Source organism: Lagenorhynchus albirostris, chromosome 18 (genome assembly GCF_949774975.1).
Source record: "Lagenorhynchus albirostris chromosome 18, mLagAlb1.1, whole genome shotgun sequence".
Lineage (NCBI taxonomy): Eukaryota > Metazoa > Chordata > Mammalia > Artiodactyla > Delphinidae > Lagenorhynchus > Lagenorhynchus albirostris.
Window position 1 is genome coordinate 5,182,052 of NC_083112.1, and position 23,055 is coordinate 5,205,106.

Sequence of the window (23,055 nt, forward strand, 5' to 3'; positions counted from 1 at the left end):
ATGCTAAGGGAGAATTGTGAATTTAGGGGGTTGATATTTCAAATGAGCTGTGAAAGTGTGGTCCTGAACATTTGTATTGAAAACGCAGTGCCCTTTTTTTGTAAGCCCATTATCACACCTTGGGAGCAGGCCAAATGATGCTGTTTGTATAATCAGCACGATCTGTCTCTCAGAGCTTTCCCTGCTGTCTCGGTTGGGTACCTATTCCATTTTTAACACAGTCCTGAACTCTTCATTAGCACTGCTCCATCCAGTTAAACTGCAGCTGCTGTCCCATCCCTAAGGATGGGTGGTATTTCAGTAGCAGACAAGATGATTCTAATATGTGCAGCTACTTCAAGCACAGCAGTAAAAAGGGCCAGGAGAGGATTGTGTTGTGTCTTGATATTTCCTGAAATGTACAGTGAAACATCTGCTCCAGAACATGCTTCCATATTTCCCTTCTTGGCTAACAGCACCACTTGTAAGTAATTTACAAGGCAGAATAATGAAGTGGGACTTCAGAGTTCACTAGTTCTTGACTGTCTTGCAGCTGGTTTCTGATGCCAAAATCACCAATTGTATTATCCTCTCCGGATTCTTTCTTTTGGCAGTTGATGTATTGTTTGCATGGTATGATATAAACCTAAAGATAGGATTAATCAGTAATGGAATTTTCCATGCTTTGGGCTTTCCTCCTGTAGCGTTTAGTCCCCATGTGCTGGTTCCTACCCTTTGGCCATCTCTGCAGCCTTTCTAGTGGTCCCTCCTGTGCTGTTGAATTCAGCGTCTGTAAGGATGTTTGCACTGCAACAGTCTATGACTTCTGCCAGCTACGAGGGAAGCATCTCGGGTCTTTATAAGTAAACGTAAAGCCTTGCTTGCACAGTTGTGCAGTTTTGGCTGACTTGTTCCTTGAGCCATCTAAGTTCAGTAGAACTTTGAACTTTTATAAACATTTTCCTCACAGAGACACTACTCCCCAAGTCTGTGTGTGTGTGTGTCTAACTGCTCAATTCTATTAACTACATTATAGCAATGTAGAATTTTTTCCCCAAAGCACTTGTATTATATTAACTAAGATTTTTTTTAAATTGGAAAATGGGATTGAAAATTGCCTTGTCCTTCTTAAATTCATTGTCATGTGCATTAGCCCCTAAAGACAACTTGAAACTTGACGCTAAAGAGTTTACGAAGAGTCAAGAATTCACTGGTTGTTTTCAATAAATTATTTTGTATAGTAGATTCTTGTATTTAATGACTGAGGTAGAAAATGTTGTCTGTGTGTATATGTACTATTTTTTTTCAGAAACTCTCCCAGCCAGTTTTGTAGGAGAAACTACCATCCCTCTCAAAGTACCCCTTGATACCTAAAGTGTGGAAGACAGGACACACCTGGTGCTCAAGATGAGGCTGGGTCTGGAGGTGCACAGAGTGGGGGCTGGGAGGGGCTGCACCCTCTGTTTCGTCGTCTCTTGCCTTGTACTGAGGGGCGCCCAGGCAGCCATTGAACCTGCGCTGGTCGCTAAGGAACACAGGCTTTCTCTTCCTCCCATCTCATTGTGTATTGCGGGACTTCTAAGAATTAGAAGCATCAGTATGTTTTCTTCCTGGGTTCAACACTGCTTAATGCAGTTGAAAGGAAAACACTTTTTAAAGAGCCTGAATTGATTAGGAAATCCTACACATTCTGGAATATTCTATATTTTCCCCATTCCTTGGCTCTTACCTCCAAGTATAGTTTATAATCATTTGATGAATCAGACACTGAGATGCACATGGGGTGGATGGCTTGTTTTCAGCAGACTGCTGCAGCCCTGACACAGCTGAGGGAAACGCCTTCAGTGGGCTGACCAGGCCTTCTGCTGAATAGGCCGTCCTTGGATGGGGCTGCGATCCAAGAGCTCTGAAGGGTCCTTTAGGACAGTCTGCAGAAACCCGCAGATCTCTGGTATAAAATAAAGCTCTTTTAGGATTAAGAGAGTGATTTGCAGACCACGCGATGGGCGAGGTGGCTTTTCTGGTGTGTGGCGTGTTTACCGAAGGGCAGTGCGCCAAGCGCCAGGCCTCACTGAAGAAGGCTGCGGAGGCGAGCCCTAGAGGCCTTCTATCGCAATGTTTCCTTTTGTTCAATCGTTGTGATTTTTTTCCTTTTTGCATTTCGAACAGCTATTGGGTGAGAGTTTGAATTTTATAAAGAGATAACAAAATGCTTTCACGGAGTAAGAGACCTCAATAATTATTTTGACCTTACATTCTTTGACTGAGTTTACTTCTCCCAACTAATCTTTTAGTAAGGCACGTGTATACTTTATATACTTTTAAACTTAATTGACCTATCAGACAGACACGTTGTTCCTGGCAATGGTATAATTCACAGGCTTTTCTATTTAGAGTTTACTATCTTCTAAGGTAGTTCTCTGCCATCCCCACCCCACCTGCACAGAGTTTTTTCAGTAAGAGATGCTTGTCTTCACAATACACGATTTACCGTGGCACATTTAACTAGGTCCTATAATATGAACTGAAAATGAATCACTGTATTTTCTGTGTGTGGCTCCTTAATCGGGATTTAAGAATAAATATTTGCAGAAATACTTACTACTTTGACAATGAGGTGACTTCATTATGAGGTCATTCCTCAGGTGAGGTGTTTTATGACCTGAGAGATAAGGTTTCCCTCTAAGAGCTAAACTAATAGAAGTCAGCCCACGTATTACCTGAAGAAGTCATCTCGCTGTAATAATAACCCACCCTCTGAGGTCACGCAGGATGGGTAGCTGTGGACATTTGAGACGGTCCAAGTCCAGGTGAGGAGACGGGAGTTCTGCCTTCACCACAGCAGTCTTGTCGTGACTGCAAATAATCGCAGTAAAACGTGCTGCCAGCCCTCCCATGGCCTTCCTCTCACAGGGCTCAGCTGTGTCGAGGCTGGGGGTCTCGCCTTCACCAGAACTGTAGTGTCAGGGTCAGTTAAAAGTCAACTGCCCGGGTTCACATCCCAGCCCCAGTTTCTTCACTCTTTATTTTCTCCTTATCAATGAAATAGTAGTTACCTAGAGGAGTTGTGAGGATTAAGTGTAAGATACATGGCACATAGGTACTGCTGCCATCATTATTTTTCATCATATCCCCAGTGGTGCATATTAAGTGCTTATTATATCGATATTCAAAGGAGAGTTTCCTTGAACCTGGGCAGCCCCATGTGTCACAAACGTGCAGATCTTCCGTCAGTGCAGTTCCTAGCCCAGGAAACACCCTCCTCTTGTTTTGACCTGTGTCCCTGAATGAAAGGAAACTGTGGGGTCCGTGGCGATGGGGGGCTGTGCCCTGTTGACATCAGAGCGCACACTGCTTCAGAGTCCAGGAAGGATGTGAGCCGCGCAGTGTTCGGAAGAAAAAAGACACATTAACTTGTCAAAACCTTCTTTTCAGCGTGAGTGCAGGAGGTTTTGCCATAAGGAAATATTGTTTCCCAGCAGAGCTAAGCTTCCCTTTGCTTGCTTGTCTCAGGATTTCAGTTCAGTGTTCTGGAGGTTCTCATGACTTAGTTCAGTATGAGGAATAGTTATACTTGGAGACTAACATTTAATGTTAGATCAGATTACTCGTACATTTGTATATGTGTAGGTCTTGGAGAACATACAGGAGGTTTGTTACTGATTCATTAATCTACAGGGAAACTTAAAAACATTCAAAATTTAGGTTTTCAGTTTTTTACATTTATGTTAATTTACATTTTGACAATATACTACAATTTGGTCCATGTTGAATGGTTACACTTTGTTTTTTAATACTTTAGATTATTACAGTCCATAGAACTTACTTTATATGAAAATCTTGATCATAACAATATGATCAGTGATTTTGCTGAAATAAAGGCAAGAAAATAAATTTTATGGAATAAAGATATATATAAATTTTCTGTCTTTATGTATTCATCTAAATATTACCAACCCATTAAGAGAATAATCAATGTGTGCAGGGAGTTAATTCTATTATCTCATATTTCACTAACTTAAATTTTTAAAAATCATAGCTTTACACATTTTTTTTAAGTACAGCTGACTTACAATTTTATATTAGCTTCAGGTGTACAACATAGTGATTCTATATTTTTATACATTACAAAGTGATGGCCACGACAAGTCTGGTTACCATCTATCACCATACAGAGTTTACACATTTAAATTTTTATTGTAATGAAGGTGTATTTGTCATGGTAGGAGGAATGAATATGTTTTATTTAATGGTTTTTAAATGTAACTTAAATATTTAGAAGTATGGTACATCGGCCCTAAAGTAAAGGCGGTTTTATAATATCTATTGATGAGGCACCGGTGGGGAGATGAGGAAGGGCTGGTGGAGAAGGTGACCTCTGACCTGAGCGTCCGGTGGTGAGGATGTAGCTGCAGGAAGAGCCCTGGGCAGGGTGCAGCCCAGGCAAAGCTTCCCATGCACACGACGGCAGATATGGTGCTGCCGTCCAGCCGCTGTCCCGGCCAAATTGGGCTTCTGGACTAGCAAAGCTACAGCCCACGAATGTGCTGTCTGGCTGCTGTAATAAAAAGACCATGGACTAAGTGGTTTAAACAGCAAACATTTATTTCTAACAGTTCTGGAGGCGGGAGGTCTGAGAGCCAGTTGCCAGCAGATTCGGTGTCTGGTGAGGGCCCATCTTCTCCCTGTGTCCCCACATGGCAGAAGGGAGGAAAGAGCTCTCTGGGGTCTCTTTTATAAGGGCACCAATCACCTCCCCCAAAGGCCCCACCTCCTAATACCATTACATCGGGAGCTAGGATTTCAACATCTAAGTTTGGGGAGGGAGGGACACAAACATTGAGTCCACAGCGCTTTCCTTCACCATTTCTCAAGAAAGTATATGTTGAGGTCTTTTTTTGAGCAATTACTTGATATTTAGCTTCTCTGATATTATTTCTTTAAAAATCTCATTTTCTTGTGTTCTTCATTATTTAATTTTCTGTTGTTTCATTTTAGTTGCCTTAAATATCTTGCTACCCTTTCGCTATAGTGATATAGTTAACTCTCAGTTGATTTATGTGAGTATAAAGGACCACAGACCCAGATAACTCAAAACTAATTTGTTTGACTTTGGATTTTAAGGCGATTTAGCACCAGATTTGTGTTCCCACTCGGGTTTTATTTAAGCTGCTATTATGATCAGTGTACGTTGTACAAGGATGTACCAGCTGGCTAATGGGATGAACAGGCAGGCCTGAAGAAGCTGAGCTAGGATGGAAAATTGTCTGTGGATAATACACACATGGATCACTGAAAACCGATTGTAGCTTGTTCCTGTGCCCAAGAAACTGTCTGCTTAATGACCTGGCTTTCTGGGACTTCTTGTTTGCACCGGACTGTCTATTCTAATACAATGGATTTGTTTTACAAAGAAACCTTTAAGATGCTTAAAGGATCTAAGCATAAAAATTATGGTACTTAAATTTGTGTCTGAAATTTAATTGTTCAAGTCCTTGTTGTACTTAGTTCTTATATATTCTCCTACTGTTTGCTGTTCCTGTATTTTAATTGCAGTTTACACTTCTGTTTCACAATCTCATTAAAAACTATCTTGTTTCATGATGCCGATGTTTCATAATCTTTGATAATTTAAGTATCTAGCCTCTGTGATAATGTGTGGTAGAAACTGACTTTGTTATCTCCTTACCCGAGAATTCATTAGCGAGAGTTCCAGAAAAAACAACAGAGGCTACAGGAGTGAGGAAAACTACCTGACTTTCTAATTTTTTTTCCTGTTGATTTTGAAGGTGATGTTGTTATTTCAAGGACAAAACACATGATTGCTAGAAGTTGCTTTCCTATTTGGAAGGAAAGCCCTGCAGAAGGAGCTCGTGCAGAGTGTGGGTGGGACACAGCGAATGCCCCACATTCTTAGGACAAAGTCTGAGCAGCCCTCCGTTCCTCTGCCTCTGCAGTTCTCTGAATGAGTGCGGAAGCAGTGGCAGCTCTGTCAGGGCTTTTTTTTTTTTTTTTCCCCTTTTGCATTTACTTTATTTTTTGCCTTTTAATGATAATGAGAAAAGGGCTTCTCCAGGACTTGTCGTGCAAATGTTTGTGGAGGAGACGGGAAGTATGATAGGAAGATGGAGGGCAGGTACCCTTAAACCCACAGGTCCTTTTGTTTTGTTTTGGTCCTCCCCACTGCTCTCAGTGTCCCCGGTACCTCCTTCCTCATCTGAACACTGGTCGTGATGACTATGTTGTCATGTTCAGATGGGACAGTGCTTTGTAAACCGTAAAGCTCGTGACAACATGAGTTGTCCAAACAGTAACAAACGCCTCAGTCGCAGGCAGTCTGCTGGGCCTGGGTTCTGCCCTGTCTGCTCCCGACCTGTCACCGTCTTTCCTCACTGGTGAACTGGTTCACCCCAGGCAGTCTTTCTCATACTTACACCTTCTTTTCTCTTGGGCTGTCGTTGTAAGTCAGAAGGTATCCTTAATCACGGCAGAGAAAGTTAAGCACAGCACTGGAGACAGTTTTCAGTGAAATCACAACTACAGAAGAATCCACGTCCAACTTCACGCTCTGGAAGGTGCCTAGACTAGGCCTGCAGGATCTCGGCACGGTTCTTGACCGAGTATTGCTTCCTGCAGATGTACAGCATCCCAACTGTAGCGTGACACAAACTGGCTTTCGTAGGCATGTCCAGAAAGCTGGGCAAACGTTTTAACAGTTTTTATGGGAAAATGCATTCTACTTCATCTGTCACTGATACATAGTTTGTTCATAATTGGGGAACTGCCCAAGCAGGTTCTTTCACTGATGATTTTTAACTGTGTCTGTTGTCAGGAGAGAGGACATATGGATGGATCCAGGATGATTGATTTTCTGGTTGTTTTTTTTGTTTTTTTGAAAGCTACCACTCTAATTGATGGGAAGGCAGGGGTGTATTTGGCATATTTTTACCCTTTGGTTTTTTTTTGCTTACATCTATAAGGGTGAAGAAGGATCTCTGTTTTGGAGCCAGAGAGGATAAATCTTTCCCGAAATACTCTATGAGACAAAGTCCTCAGATCACATCCATAGGATGTATTATTATTTTAAAGAGATGGAAGAAGGCTCTGTGGTGTCACATGCACTTAGTACTCCCGACACCTGGAGGCTGGGCTATGACACCTGATCTGATTGAGTCCAGGCGCAAGAAGCAGACAAGCTGGTCAGCGTTTCAGTTTTTCATCAGCCCATCCGTGGGCCCTCCCAGGATGGATTAGAAAGTGTCCAGCTGCTGAGTTAGCTGAAATGGCATTTTTTTTAAAGATCTCACTATTAATAGGAGTTTATTAAAACTTGTGTAAATTATAGAAAAATAGCCAGATATATCTGTTGAGGATGAAGAGGGTGGTGAAATAGTTTGAAAGAATACTATTAGAAATATGGAGGTGAATACCAGGAGAAACAGATAAGAAGGAGTTGAAATTGGTTTTTTTGGTGGGTAAGGAAGGTTGATGCAGAAGACTGCTGTATTTCATTTTAAGTCTTTAAATAATATTTTGCTCTTTAAGCTATATGCATGCTTTGATAAAATAAAAATCAGTATAAAATAAAACATTCTTATAAACTAACAGAATGGTAATATCATTAAGGACTATGTGAATTGTACCTAGAGTAGTACTGTAAGAGTGTAATTAAATGTTTTTATATAGAATCAATATATAATTATTGATATTATATTTTAATAATAGAATTATTATATTATAATAATTATAATTATTACAATTATTATAATATTATAATATTATTATAATTATAATAATATTTATAATTATTAAAAAGTTTCAAATTTTGTGATTAGAATTATAGTTCTGTCTTTGGACTATTGTTGTTTGCAACGTGATACCTCTCTTTTTCTTAACTTTATTATTGCTATATCATAGGTAATATTAAAGTCAGGGATGACCATGGTCCTATCGTACTACCCATGACACCTTGCACAGGATTATATGTGATAAAGTCTCGGAGTATGGTTGATAAATATGTCTTCTAGGCTTTTAAAAAGCCTCTTTCTAAAAATTACACAAATAATACAGATTCACTCTAGAAAAAACAGAAAATGCAGAGAAGCAAACAAAAAACTAAAAATCTGCCCAAAACTTATCGTTTTGGTAACATCCCTCCAAATGTTTCCCTGTGCAATAGGTACATGTAAATAAATTTAAAATAAAATTATCCTATACATACTCTTTTGTTCCCAGATTTATACACTTAACATGTTATGAATGTCTTGCTGTGCCAAGCATTTGTCTTCATTTTTAACAACTGCCTAATCTTCCGCTGTGTGGATATGCCATGATTTATTTAAACAATCCCTTTTTAGTAACCGTTTAAGCTTTCTGTTCTTTTTCTTTAGCTGTTAAGGTTTTGAATGCGTATCCTTGTACATATAGTTTTGCATACTTAGTTGAATTTTTCTTAGAATAAGGTGGAATTTTTAGGTCAACATGTATGTTTTATTTTTACGGCTCTTTATCATGTTTCCAGTTGTTCTCCAGAAATGTTATATCAGCTTTAGTCCCTGTTGGTAGAGAAAAGAATATCCATTTCTCCACTCCCTCACTAACTGATGAGCAGAAACAGATTCATCATTGTTGGGTTAATTAGTATTTCTTAGAATAATAGTGCGTTTGAACATTTTTAATATGGATATAATTCGTCATTTTGCCTTTAATTTTCTCTTCAGTGCTCTTCCCCTATATGGAAAAGGTTTCTTTTTAATTTTTATGTATTCAAAACTATCAACCATTTTAAAACATTTTTTTAAATTTCTCCCCCAATTTTGAAGTTTAATGCTTCAAAAGCTCTTTCTTTCCCAGGATCACAAACGTGGAACAAATTGATTTTCAGAATTTAGTGGGGTGACTAAAATTCTCTCAAATTTCTTCCTTTTTCCCACCAGGAAAGCAATAGAAGAACTCCTTAAAGAGGCAAAACGTGGGAAAACAAGAGCAGAGACAATGGGACCTATGGGCTGGTAAGTTCTTGAGTCATCTTCCTTAAAATTTAAACTCATGTATATATTAAAGAGAAAAGTTTTCTTTAGCATATACAGGGAATGTAGAACCGTGGACGCAGAGGAACTCACTCAGAGGCAAGTGGTAGAGCAGGGACACTGCTGAGGGCTGCAGCCACGGAAGTGGGCAGAGGGGTGAGAACAGAGAACACTTGTCATGGTGTTGTCACCCTTTGGTCCACAAGTCCCCAAGAGATATGATGACGCGGCTGTGCCTAAGGCCACCTGAGTGACAGTAATATTATGTCAGTGTTCATTGTTTAAGAACTTCTATCTTAATTATAGTCCTCAGTAAATTAAGATTTATAATTTTAAGTATTTTGATTTTGTGACAGTTCAGCTGTGTAGCACTAAAGTTTACCATTGCAGTTGCTATACAAAACAGAGCTTACTAAAACTTAATGATATAGACAAAGGAAGAATTTAACCTTAAGAATCAAGTCTACTCTTCTAAGCGTTACCTTAGCAATAGCATTCTCATCCAATAAACATGCTGGCTTACGTCTTTTATCCACAATTTAAAATTCACTATAATGGAGTATTGTGGGCCGTGAAAACGTGTAAAACGTAAAAATGGGACAGGAGTAGAAGCTAGATCTCTGTGGATTTGACTCTTAGAACCAAGCACAGGGTTTAGGTCAAATATAAAACAAGGTTCAGTCAAAGTTAAAGAAATAAGAGGGCAAAGGCAGTTCCTAAAAATCAAGAAACATAAAATAAATGGACCTCAGTAAGCCATTGAGCAGATGGCTTAGCCACACATGGAGGAACTGTTTCAGGTGATCTGAAATTTGACTGTATTTCCAAAGGCAGAAAAGAACTAGAAAGAAATCTTAAATTGTTTCCAGTTATCACGTTGTTGGTAATAACGTTGACATTGTTATTCTGAAAATATTGTATAGTAGGATAAAGCAAATAAGTAAATGTTTATTTGTTATAGATACCAAAATTTTCAGTGTAAAAGATACAACTATAAAATCAAAGATATAAAAATCTGTACTCCTAAATATTAATTGGAAATATCCGTATGAAGTTGTGCTAGATTTTCTCTTTAAAAGAGAGAGAGAAAAGCTTTTCTAGCTCTGTTCACAGAAAAGTCCTGGAAACAATGACCATCCACTCAGTAGCAGTGAGTATCCCTGGCACCCAGGGGTGGTGTATAAATTCTACTGTGGTATATATAATTCCATTTCTCACTGAAAGAAGACAGATCCTTAGAGAAATAACTGGCTGCCAATCTGAGGCCGTTAGCCTGGAGTTAACCAAACTGCAAGCTAGCTGTCACAGCCTCCAGCACTGCCCTCACTTCTCATGCCAACCGCAAGTTCCGGGAGCTCCCAAAACTATCCTCAGTTTCAGTAATTTGCTAGACCACACACAATTCACAGAAAGCTATTATACTTATGGTCACAGTTTATTACAGGGAAAGGATACAGATTAAAATCAGCCAGAATAAGGGATGCAAAGGGCATAGTCAGGAAAGGTTCCAGACACAGAGCCGCTGTTGTCCACCCCATAGAGTCAGGACCCACACATTACCCTCCCAGCACCAACATGTGACAATGCACTTGGCATACTGACAACCAAGGAAGCGTACCTGAGCCTCGGTGTCCGAAGTTGTTTGGGGGGTTCCATTACTTAGGTATGATTGATTGATTGCTCACATGGTTGATACCAGTCTCCAGTTTGACCAATACCACAGTACCCCAGATTTCCACCCTCAATCATGTGGTGTGTCTCTGGCATGGCCAGCCCTCCCTGTAAGACTATCAGTTGTGGCCAGCTCCACCCTAAACAAAGACATTTCTGTCAGGTATGACATTGCCTCCCAGAATTGATATTACCTCCCAGAAGCCAGGGCGAAGGCCAGACCTCTCTGTGGGCAAGACCACACTGTTTACTACGTAGATAGGAAATGTATAAGAAGAGCCAGAAAATCTTATCAGATCAGAAAGTAAAACTGTCAGAGATCAGATCAGAAAGTAAAACTGTCAGAAACTACTGTAGTCATGTCAGAAAGACACAGGAACCAACTTGAAAGGCCTCCCACTAGTCAAAGATGGGATAATTTAATCACCAAAGAATAAAGCAATAATGAGTGAGATAACCTAAAATATGTTAAAATCCATAAGGTCATAATAAAAATCACATCAAGAAGCTTTTGGATGAGGCTAAGGGGTCAAATGATTATAAAACTGGTAAATAGTGAGGAAGAGCCGAGCATTTATCCTGTTCCTTGTACAAGTTATACTTCAAAGTTACAAAATAATTGATGAAAGAAAACTTCCTTATAGAATTGCAACTGTTAAATGTAGGACTATAGAGTAAGATTATCATCACTTGAATAACAACTCAATTACAAGACAAACTATCTAATTTAAAAATGGACAAAAGATTTGAACAAACACTTCACCAAAAATGATATCAAATTGGCCAATAAGCATTTGAAAAGATACTCAAATCATTAGTTATCAGGAAAATGCAAATTAAAACCACAGTTACTTATTCACTACACATGCACTAGATTGGCCAAAATAAAAAAAAAAAGACTGACAGCACCAAATAAAGAGGAGGATTTGGAACAACGAGAACGCTCACATATTGTTGGTGGAAATGTAAAATCATACAGCCACTTTGAAAAACAACTGGTAGTTTCTTACACATATGCACTCACCATACAGAATTCTTCTTCTAACCACCTATCAGAGAGCTGACAATGTAAGCCCACACGGAAATCTGTCCAGTAATGTCCACAGCAGTTTTATTCATGATAGCTCAAAACTGGAAACAACCCAAATGACCATCAGCTGATGAGTGGATACACAGTTGTAACATCCATACATTCCACACTCATCAATAACGAAAAGGAACAGAACTACTGATACACACTGCATGGATGAATCTCAGAAGCATTTTGCTCATGAAAGAAGGCAGACTCAAAACATTACACATTATAAGATTCCATTTATGTGACATTCTAGAAAAGCCAAAACCATAGGGACAGAAAACCCATTGGTTGCCAGGAGGTAGGGGCTGAAGGACTGAATTTCCTGCAGAACTTTTCTGGGTGCTGGGAATGCTCTATATCTTGACTGTTGTGATGATCACATGACTACACACATTTGTCAAAACTCATCACACTATTTACTTAAAAGGATAAATTTTAGTTTGTATAAACTATACCTCAGTAAACCTGATTTAAAAATAAAAAGAATGTCGTTATTCTACAATCCCTAATGATACATTGGATCTAGGCAAAGATCATCACCGGTTGCTAAATCTATCAGATGAGAAGCTGATGGGGAACTTTCTGAGGAGTGGGTCAGGCTGACGACACCTGGACTCATCCATCAATCTTTATACCACAAGAAGATGCAATAGGAAGAGGGTACCGCCACTTACGAGACATCCTTGTAAAGAACTTGAACGTGAATCTGATCAAGTCTCTAGTTAGAACTACTAGTTTGCAGGAAATAGAGGTCAGAGGAACATACTAAATGATATTATAGAGATAAAATTACAAAAATGTGGGGAATTCTACAGGACAAACAAACCAGTTTCTTTAACAAATGAATTGCAAGGAGAAAAGGAGGAGGAGTATCCTATGACTTAATAGATTTGGGATACATCTACGTGTATACCTTGTTTGGATCCTTATCCAAACTAATTGAAACAAGGGTATTTGATGATATTAAGGAATTGATGTTGATTTTTTTTTTTTTAGGTGTGATAATAAGATTGCTGTTATTTTTTTAATTAATTAATTTATTTATTTATTTATTTTGCGGTACGCGGGCCTCTCACTGCTGTGGCCTCTCCCGTTGCGGAGCACAGGCTCTGGACGCGCAGGCTCAGCGGCCATGGCTCACGGGCCCAGCCGCTCCGCGGCATGTGGGATCTTCCCGGACTGGGGCACGAACCCGTGTCCCCTGCATCGGCAGGCGGACTCTCAACCACTGCGCCACCAGGGAAGCCCTGTTATTTTATTTTTTAAAAGCTATTATCTTTTAGAAGTTCATTCTGATGTATTTATGGATGCAGTGGTATAATAAGATGAAATGATCCAATGTGAGTCAATCTTTGTGTAACATTTGTAATCATTTTAGATTTCAGTGAAATAGCGACCTCCTAGGATACGGTAAAAATTTGGTGAGATAATGTATGTGGAAACACTCAGCATAGTTCCCGGCATGGAGCAGTCAGTTACTAAACGTTAGTTAAATCTGCTCTTAACTTCTTTTTTCGTTTGTTTGGATTTTTTATTGCCATATAAAGGGCCATCTAACTGGTCTGGACTAAAATAAATAAGTGTTCTAGATGTACCAGGCCAGGTGGAGTGAATATCAGTTTCAATGCCAATTTCAGACAAAGGATACTCATTGAATGGTCAACGTTTTCTACCATTTCTATGAATTTTTCCTCAAATACAGTTTTTTTCATGTATAAATTTAAAGGCCATATTTTTAAATATCCCACAAGATTTTTAGATATGACATTGCTATTTTTAAATTGCAGTTACAAATCTTATTTGTCAGTGACAGAATTATAATTCCTTAAAAATTAGAAGTTGTGGGCTTCCCTGGTGGCTCAGTGGTTGAGAGTCCGCCTGCCAATGCAGGGGACACGGGTTCGTGCCCCGGTCTGGGAAGATCCCACATGCCGCAGAGCGGCTGGGCCCGTAAGCCATGGCCGCTGAGCCTGCGTGTCCGGAGCCTGTGCTCCGCGGCGGGAGAGGGCACGGCAGTGAGAGACCCGCGTACCAAAAAAAAAAAAAAATTAGAAGTTGTATTTACAAGAATGAGCATCTCCTTTTTTTTTTCTAGTTGGAACTAACTAAGGAGGAACATAGATTTAAATGGCTGATTGCTCCAGTTAATCGTTGATTCATCAGATCTCCTGACTTGGTGTATATAACCACCTATGTGGTTGGCTTTTTTCTTTTTACCTTTTGACCCCTTGACTCCCCTACCCTTGCCTCTGGCGACCACCAATCTGCTCTGTTATCTGTGAGCTTGATTTTTGTTTTGTTTTGTTTTTAGGACTCCACATATAAGTGAGATCATACGGTATCTGTCCTTCTCTGTTGGACTTATTTCACTTAGCATAACGTCCTCAAAGTCCATCCATGTTGCCACACATGGCAAGATTTCATTCTTTTTTATGCCTGAATAGTATTCCATTGTATGTGTATACCACAATTTATCCATTCACCCATCAGTGGACACTTAGCTTGTTTCCATATCTTGGCTGTTGTATATAAAGCTGCAGTGAACACGTGGGTGCAGATATCTTTTTGAGTTAGTGTTTTCTTTTTCTTCAGATAAATACCCAGAAGTAGAATTGCTGGATCATACGGTAGTTCTATTTTTTAATTTTTTGAGGAAGCTCCATACTGCTTTCCGTAGTGGCTGCACCAATTTACATTCCCACCAACAGTGCACAAGTGTCCCATTTTCTTCACGTCTTCACCAATACATGTTATTTCTTACTTCTCTTATCTTCTTTCCAGCCCTCTGTCCTTAAGAGAGGAGAGATAAGGTGCCCCTACTAACACGAATTAGATTCGTGCAAACTTTGGTAGGGGCAGGCTGCTTTGGGTTTTGGTGTAAGGCAGGACCTCGATCGGGCTGACAGTAGTCATTGGTCCATTTTAATACCTTTTGTGAAAGAATCAGCCTAAAGCTACACCATAAATTCAGATGACTTGACAAGTGGATGAGAAAATATCAGTCAGGGTTCTCGCCAGATGAGGAATGTTGAAGGGGATCACTTGTTACTAGGCAGCTCTCCTGATGGAAGTCATTTATCCTGACAACCTTAGTGCCACTTACTGGCTCGGCAGAACTTTCTGAGGGTCAAAGAACTAGTCTGTCAGCATCAGCTCTGCTTTTCCTGAGGAGAGTTGCCATATGCACAGGCCAGCGTGAGATCTGTCGGGTACTGACTGACCTCCTCTCTGGGCATCATATCAGTTCGATTGGCTGTTCCAGAGTTCTGAAGGACCCGGGCTCTTTCCAGTTTTCCAAATCTCCCAACCAAACGGTGTGATTCTTTTCCACACTTTAGTTAGCAGAAACGAAGAAGAGGAAGAGGCATGCCCCCACCCCCTTCAAGCACACTTCCCAGGAGTCGTCTGTGCCATTTCTACCTGGACCCCATTGGCCAGAATTTGGTCTCATGTCTACACCAGCTACAAGGCCAGGAACTCAGTCTTTTTTCCCTCAGTCAGTCACGTGGCAGATAAAATCTGAGGTTCTTTTACTACAGAAGAAAGGAAGAACGGATATTGGGGGGCAACTAGCAGCCTCTTCCCAAGAAGGGCGGGAGAAGGATGTTGAAAAGAGAGTAAAAACTGGCAGACAAAGTAAGATGACTCCAGATTTACAAGAGGTGGATCCTGGGAGAACAGGATGGGAAACTCACACTCTCCCATGAGGTGACGAGACAAGCGAGCATTCCTGTTGACACTGCTATTTTTTTTCAACTCTCATAACGGCGGTTCTCAAACTTCTGGGTCTTTAGGATCCTTTACACTCTTGAAAATTACCGAGGACCCCACAGAACTTTTTTACATGGGTTATATCTATCGGTATTTACTGTATTAGAAATTAAAACTGAGCAATTTTAAAGTATTTATTGATTTATTTTAAAAATAATAAACATGTTACACATGTAGATAGTATATTTTTTTATAAAAATAGCTATGTTTGCAAAAATTTATTCAGTAGAGTGGCACTGTTTAATATTTTTGCGAACCTCTTCAATGTCTGGCTTATCAAAGACACCTGGATTTTCCTATCTGCCTCTGCAGTCAATCTGCTGTAATATGTTATTTTGGTTGAAGTCTATGAAGAGACTCTGATTTCACACAGATACGTATTTGGAAAAGGAAGAAGTACTTCAACAGCATTTTCAGAAATCTGTGGTATTCTTTTATACTGCATCAGTACTTGCAAGTAACCTCAGCAAGTGGTAGTTTCTTCACATTCTTTTTAATAATGTGGACTTTTCATATGCTGTTACAGTAAAATCCCTTGGTCTACCTTGCACTTCTACTGGATCTTCCACTCGTGCATGGTTCTGTAATATCAGGAACTGGTCATCTGGATATTGGTTCGCTGAGTTATGATCAGCTCCTCCAAATGTTGACACCTTTCATTATATAATATTTTAAAAACACATTTGTTAACATCACCACTGATCTCATCAGAAAAGTCGTTTAAGCGTTGGGAAACTGTCAAGGTCACTGTTTCCCAAAAGTCTAATTTTCTTTCGTTTGCAAGCTTCAGTTTTATCTCAGCAGTGAACACCGCGAGTTGTTTTCTTTGAAGTGACGGCTCACTTACATCTGAATACCCAGCTAGGTCACCTTGCAGCTCAAACAGTCTCGCAGAACTTTCCTTGAGGCAGCTTCTGGTCCAGCACACCTAACAGGGACGGGCTGTGAAGGGAGGTCTGGTCCAAGGAAACCCATGACTCGCTTCTGCCCACGGTGCTGGGACAAAGAACGCCTTTCCCATCCTGCTCATTCCAGGGGAACACCTGGTTCTACATCTGTTTAAATAAGTGTGTGTGTGTGTGTGTGTGTGTGTGTGTGTGTGTGTGTGTGTGTGTGTGTGTGTGTGTGTGTGTGTGTGTGTGTGTGTGTGAATAAAACTTTTAACCACTAATCCAGTGGTTTCCAAATTTACCTGCACATTTGAAACCATCTGAGGAGCTTCCAAAAATACAAGTATCTGTTTCCCACCATCAAAGATTATTAGTTAGGGGTATGGCCTGAGCTTTGGGGTTTTAAAAAGATACCCAGGGGGGCTTCCCTGGTGGCACAGGGGTTGGGAGTCCGTCCGCCTGCCGATGCGGGGGACGCGGGTTCGTGCCCCAGTCCGGGAGGACCCCACGTGCCGCGGAGCGGCTGGGCCCGTGGGCCATGGCCGCTGGGCCTGCACGTCCAGAGCCTGTGCTCCGCAACGGGAGAGGCCCCAGCAGTGAGAGGCCCGTTACTGCAGGAAAAAAAAAAAAAAAAAAAAAAAAACTAAAAAGATACCCAGGTGATTCTAAAGTGCACACCAATGTGAAAAACACTATGCTAATCCCTATTTATTAAAAAGAATGATACCAACCTGCTCTGCAGAACTGGGAGCATTCCCACACTCCTCCCAGGAGCAGACAGGTGGCCAGGTGGCCAGCCACAGGAGTCCCAAGACCCATCCCTGTCAAGTGGACAGATACCCCAAAGGAGCAGACAATCGGTCAGTTACTAGCGGGCGATGGTCTGCGTTTCTAAGCATCTCAAAGATCTTCACATTGGCTTTAAAATTTGACACTGAACTAGAGTGAGTGACATTATTTCCTCCTCTTGGATACTGCATGAGAGAGATCTTAAGTGAGGTAGCTGAGCCGTTGCCAGAAAGAGATTGCTGAACTAAAGGAAATGCAACCGGGATGCCGTTTTCTGTAGTGTAAAGAAAGAAACCATTTGGTGCTATATACTTCCTTGGATGTATTTCAGCAAAAGAATCTCTTGAGAAGCTGTTCTTGACAGAAGCCTCAGAGAAGCTGAAATATTGGCCCACGTGACTTCCTTTCAGTCAACATAAAGGAATTTATAAGCACAAATTTCAGAAATTTGCTCAGCTTCCTTGCCTACAAAGCTGCTTTTATTCTGGTCACGTCCACTTCAGCTGACCTTTGCCCAGTATAATGCCTGAGTCCACTGCCTGTATGATTTCAGCCTTAGACGTTGGAGTAGGCGTATGTTTTGGTACCAAAACTTCCAAAGATTGAATTTGACAGAACATGATTTTTCAGTTTTCTTTACCCAGTTGTTTTAAGGGGAGTGGCGTTTTGGGTGCTCTTCTGTTTGGCGTGGGGTCAATCTGGTGGTAAGGGGGAGCACCACCTACATTTCCTTCCATTTTACGTAATCAGCTTTTGATTACTGGGAAGCAGATCATTGCCCCAGTCTCCACTGAGGCACGTGGTGTCTTTATTCGTTTGAAGATTCGCTCAGTATCAGTCGGGGTATTAAGGGGCCAGGCACGGGCAGCGGTACAGAAGCCTCACACAAAATGCCGGCCCTGAAGTTGCTCACGCACAGGTGCACGTGGACAGGCCTGCAGCTGAGCACCAGACCACGTGCCGGAACCAGCGGGGAAGGCAGGGAGGGCTCAAGTTTCAGCCTGACTCGTGGTGAGGCTCCCGGCAGTATTTCAGGGCCGCGGAGATCCAGAGCCTTTACTTTCCAGTTAAAGAACGTGGAGCCCAAAGAGGTTTGCTAAGTCCTGGTTAACTGCTGATGGGACCAGCACGGATCCTTCTTGTCTAGAGCCTCCCTCTGTGGTTACTGTCAGCACACAGCGCTGTGTGTCCTGCCCCTGCTTCCCACGTTCACATCCCCTTCCTGTCTGCTTATGAAAGTGGATCCGGGAGCCCTGAATGAGCTCTCGTTGGCTTACACGGCTACAGAAACGACCTGTCCTACAGAGGGAGCAGGGGGCCAGGGATCGTGCCCTGCCCATCCCAGGGCCCCGCTACTCACACCCCCGCCTCTGACCCTCGCCTGGTCACACCTTCTCTTCCTCCTGGCCATCTCCTAAAGAGCATCAGACAGGTAGCCTGGTATTTATTTTTGCTGCAGGACCTAGCATAGTGCCTTACATATGAAAGATTCTCAGATGTTTGAAAATAAATACTGCAGATACATATGTACACATATGTCAACGATTTTTCATTACTTTTGGGTGTAGTGGTGGAGACGGAGCATACTGAAAACCTGCCTCAGGCCTCAGGCCTGTTGTATGCAGTGTAATTAAGGATTAACAGTGTCGCTGTGGGGATTAAAACACTATAAAAGACCTTCTCGGATGGCTAAGGCATTTGATTGCCGTGGGTGGCTACGGTGATCGTGGCGTGTTAAACAAGATGAGCTGTAACCAACCACAGCATCAGATCAAAAGTATTACCTGGTTCCTTGGAGTGTTGGAAGTGTAGTCGTGCTTCCTCCTGTGGCTGTTACTTTCGACGTACATCCGTGATCATGCAAAGCAATGTGCAGAATGGAAGATAAAATGCCGTTTGCTGGCGTGGAAAGGGCTCTGGCCGTAGAATAAAGGAATGAAGCGGGGCGCAATGCACTGAACCCGGCTTCCACGATCCCAAGGCTCTGTTTCCCTAAACAGAAGAAGAGGAACCATAGTTTCCCACAGCCTGATGTACTTCACGAATCTCCAAGTCACGTGTGTGCAGGGAGTTTGGTGCCTTTGTTCTTGTCTGTGTCAGACTCACCTGGGCTCCTGCATGGCCAGCGCTCTTAGCTGACTTAGATCTACTTCTAGGAGTCTGTCCCAAACGGAGCAGCCCCGGCGGCCAGCGTGCTGACAGCTTTTCACCTGCGGTTTCCTTCCCTGCCTGCTCTGGGCCATCTGCTTACTCCACAGGTGCCTTTCTCTCATCTGCTCCTTCTGTCCCAGCTGGAATGGTGCAGGGAAGGCGGACCCTGGTTCCAGTCCCAGCTCCACGTCCTTCTGGCTTGGGAGCCTGGATAAGGTGCTTTGCCTCTTGTGCATCTGTAAGAGGGGAGACGGTGGAGAGATGAAGTGAGGCGTTGGTAACGTAAGGGCACAGGGAACTGCTCGTCAGTGTCAGCAACACCGCTGTCGTCGTTCTTATTGGCTAGTGGTCATGTGTCACTCTTTGAGGGGTCACATTCATGAAACTGCTTTAGACACAAACGTGGCAGGTCTGTATCTGCAGAATGTTAGCTATTACTACCTCTGTCCTTCAGCAGCAGAGAGACAGAAGTATGAAAATCAGAAAGAAAAAGAAACTGCATTTATCTTTCCCCTTCTGTTCTCTAGATTTGTTTTATAATTTACTGGTTTTCATAAGTCGAGTATGATACCTGTGGGGAGAAAGAGCCTCATTTTTGCAAATGACAGTTACACAGTGTTACACAGTGTACCTACTCGAGAAAAAGGGAAAGAAGACTGAAAAGCTTAGAGGCCTGGCCTCGGCCCATCTTAATCTCTCCCGTGGCAGGCGGAGCCCTTCATCTCAGCCTCTGGGCTCACAGCTTTGAAAGCGAAGGGACTCGCTTCACTTGTCAGGTTTCACGTGGATAGGATGCCAGCTCCTGAGTCTGACAGTGCTGTCATGGGTACTTTCTAGAGCAGTTTTAACCAGTCTCATTCTCTTTAGGGTTTTATATCCATTTATGTTGTTAGCACCTTAAATCTGGCTCTTCCCACATGAGCGAGTAGAACGTTCTAAAATCAAAAATGAACCCAAAACAAAAATAACTAGCCAGCATGAGAAAGTCAACAGAGCTGGGGTCAGAGTTCCACAGGAAAGCAGCTGCCCATCCTGTGGCCTCCTGTGGTCCCCACCCCACATCCTTGGGCGCGGCCAGGGACAAAGCCGGTGCAGACCCACCCAGCAGCCAGGCCTGTGCCCGTGCCGCAGGGCTCAGGCTTTTGCCTTGATGCTGGTATAAAGAAGGCTTTAGGGCGGCTGAGGATCTAACGCTAGCTTATTGTGTCATCTCAAATACAGAATAACATGGCACTAAAAGAGAGCTGAGAAACAAGGAGACAGAGAGCAATGAAATAATTTCCTAATTTGATAAAGGAGAGGAGGGTCACTTTCTGAAGGGCCAACATACAGAACGTGCGCAGAGAAACTCAAAAGTGGAAGGACCTTCGAGATCACCCACTTACTCCAGCCTCCAGTGTTATTTATACCCGAGGACCATCTACAAACAGAGTCTATAGACCATTAGGAAATGCAAATTATAACCTGAGAGGTACTACCCAGTAGCCCACTGACTCTGCTATCAATGGAGAATTGAGATATCCTGGAAAGTGAAACTTGCAGATACAGAAGTTTAACCATCTGAAGTACCGAAACTTTAAAGTTGTAACCATTTTTATGAACATTTCTGTAAAACATCTTATTCGTTTTTTCCTGATGGCTCAGGCTCTTTTCATTTTTTAATCATTTTTTTCATGGAGAAACATCAGACATTCTTCTCTGTTCTTGATTAACTTATTATCCCAGGTGACTTGAGACTTAGCTGTCTTGAGTTTCCATCACGGAAAAATCCCTGATGTATTAACTTGAGTGCTATATATATTCTTTTTCATGAAGGGAGAGTGAAGAGTAATAATGTGGGTCCACAATCCCTTGTTTAAAGCCCTTGGATCCAGATACGTTTCTAAATTGAGATATTTTCACATTTTAGACAGGTACTATAGCCCAGACAGCGTGCACAACAAGTACCCTAGTGGTACTTGTTCAACACATGATCATTTCCTCAGCAAAGCATATGAACGCTTCCCTCAAACGGGATACAGAGTAGAAAGAAGGGCCCAGCGTCAGGTTAGGCCAGGTCTGGCTGCCAAACGAGTTGTCGTATCAGAAAAAGAACTTGGGGGCTTCCCTGGTGGCACAGTGGTTGAGAGTCCGTCTGCCGGTGCAGGGGACACGGGTTCGTGCCCCGGTCTAGGAAGATCCCACATGCCACGGAGCGGCTGGGCCCGTGAGCCATGGCTGCTGAGCCTGCGTGTCCGGAGCCTGTGCTCCGCAATGGGAGAGGCCACAACGGTGACAGGCCCGCGTACCACCAAAAAAAAAAAAAAGAATAAAGCCATTAAAAATCAGCAGAGAGGACTTCCCTCGTGGCACAGTGGTTAAGAATCCACCTGCCAATGCAGGGGACACGGGTTCGATCCCTGGTCCGGGAAGATCCCCACATGCTGCAGAGCAACTAAGCCCCTGTGCCGCAACTGCTGAGCCAGTGCTCTAGAGCCCGCGAGCCACAGCTACTGAGCCTTCGTGCCACAACTACTGAAGCCCGCGCGCCTAGAGCCCGTGCTCCCCAACAGGAGAAGCCACTGCAATGAGAAGCCCGCATACCGCAAAAAAAAAAAAAAAGAAGAAGAACTTGGTTTTCAAATTTTGGAATTATGCATAAGAAATCATAGCCCCATAGGTAACATTCATTGAAGATTTACCATGTGCCGGGCCCTGTGCTAAGTGCTTTGTGCATTATCTCATTAGACCCTTGCAATAGGTGGATACTTCTATTGCTTCCATTTGCAAATAGAAAAGCGAGGCACAGAGGCATTAAGTAACTTTCCCACCGTCACAGAGCGAATGGAGTCGGAGGAGTAGGCCGCGCACTGAGCCAACCTTTACCAAGCGCTGGTTGCGCGTAAGGCATTGTTCTGAGCACATTCTCACTCCTTTGATCGGCATCCGGTCCCCTAAAATAGTCACTACTGTCCCCACTTAATAGATGAGAGACAACAGGGAGATTATTTAACATGCCCAAGGTCTGGCCTAAGAGACAGTATGATTCCAGAGCACGTGTGTACACTGTGTTGTATGACTTTGTAGCCGTGGGACAACTGGCGGTGAGCTTCCGCAAAATTAATGACCACGTTATAGGCCAGAGCCGCTCTCTGCCAGGGACTTCCTCACGTTCAGCATTGATGTTACTCTCCTTATGCTTGAATACATTCAGTGCAGATTTTATACTTTCTTTATATGGAATCATTTGCCACGTGTCCGTTCACATCTGCCCTCAACTGCTCCCCCCCCGGCCCCCCAATCTCGTTGTCCTGCCTCATTTATCAGTGGAGCGTGGGTGAGCACCTGTCACCATTTCTAAAATGTGTCCTGGTGTATCTGGGGCAGCCGCTTTCATACCTCCTTCCCCACTCCTCCCCCCACCCAAGTAAACCAAGTTCTCTCCAAGCCACGCTTGACTTTTCACCTTGAAGGTGGACACAACCTAGGCACAACCAGCATTAAAACTCGCATCTTCGATGTGAAAAAGTGATGTAAAGGCCGGTTTTCTTGTGGACTTTGTTCCAGAACACCACCTCATTCCACGCTAGCTTCTGGTCCCTGTGTTGAGTCGGCGGGTTACATGAGCAGCGGGGAGCTAGGGGTGCTTCCTCCGACGTGGTCCCCACTCACAGCATGAACCCTGCCGGTCTCTAGCCCAGGAGGAGCTCTGTCCATC

General features: G+C 42.5%; 1 protein-coding gene across 1 annotated transcript in view; it reads left to right on the forward strand.

Moving 5' to 3' along the window:
* Positions 1-23,055, forward strand: part of LOC132508621 (protein POLR1D-like) — a 41,995-nt gene that overhangs the window by 16,034 nt on the left and 2,906 nt on the right. Inside the window, exon 2 of the mRNA XM_060128939.1 lies at positions 8,916-8,990. Coding sequence (XP_059984922.1) covers positions 8,916-8,990 — 75 coding nt within the window. The remainder of the gene's footprint in view (positions 1-8,915; positions 8,991-23,055) is intronic.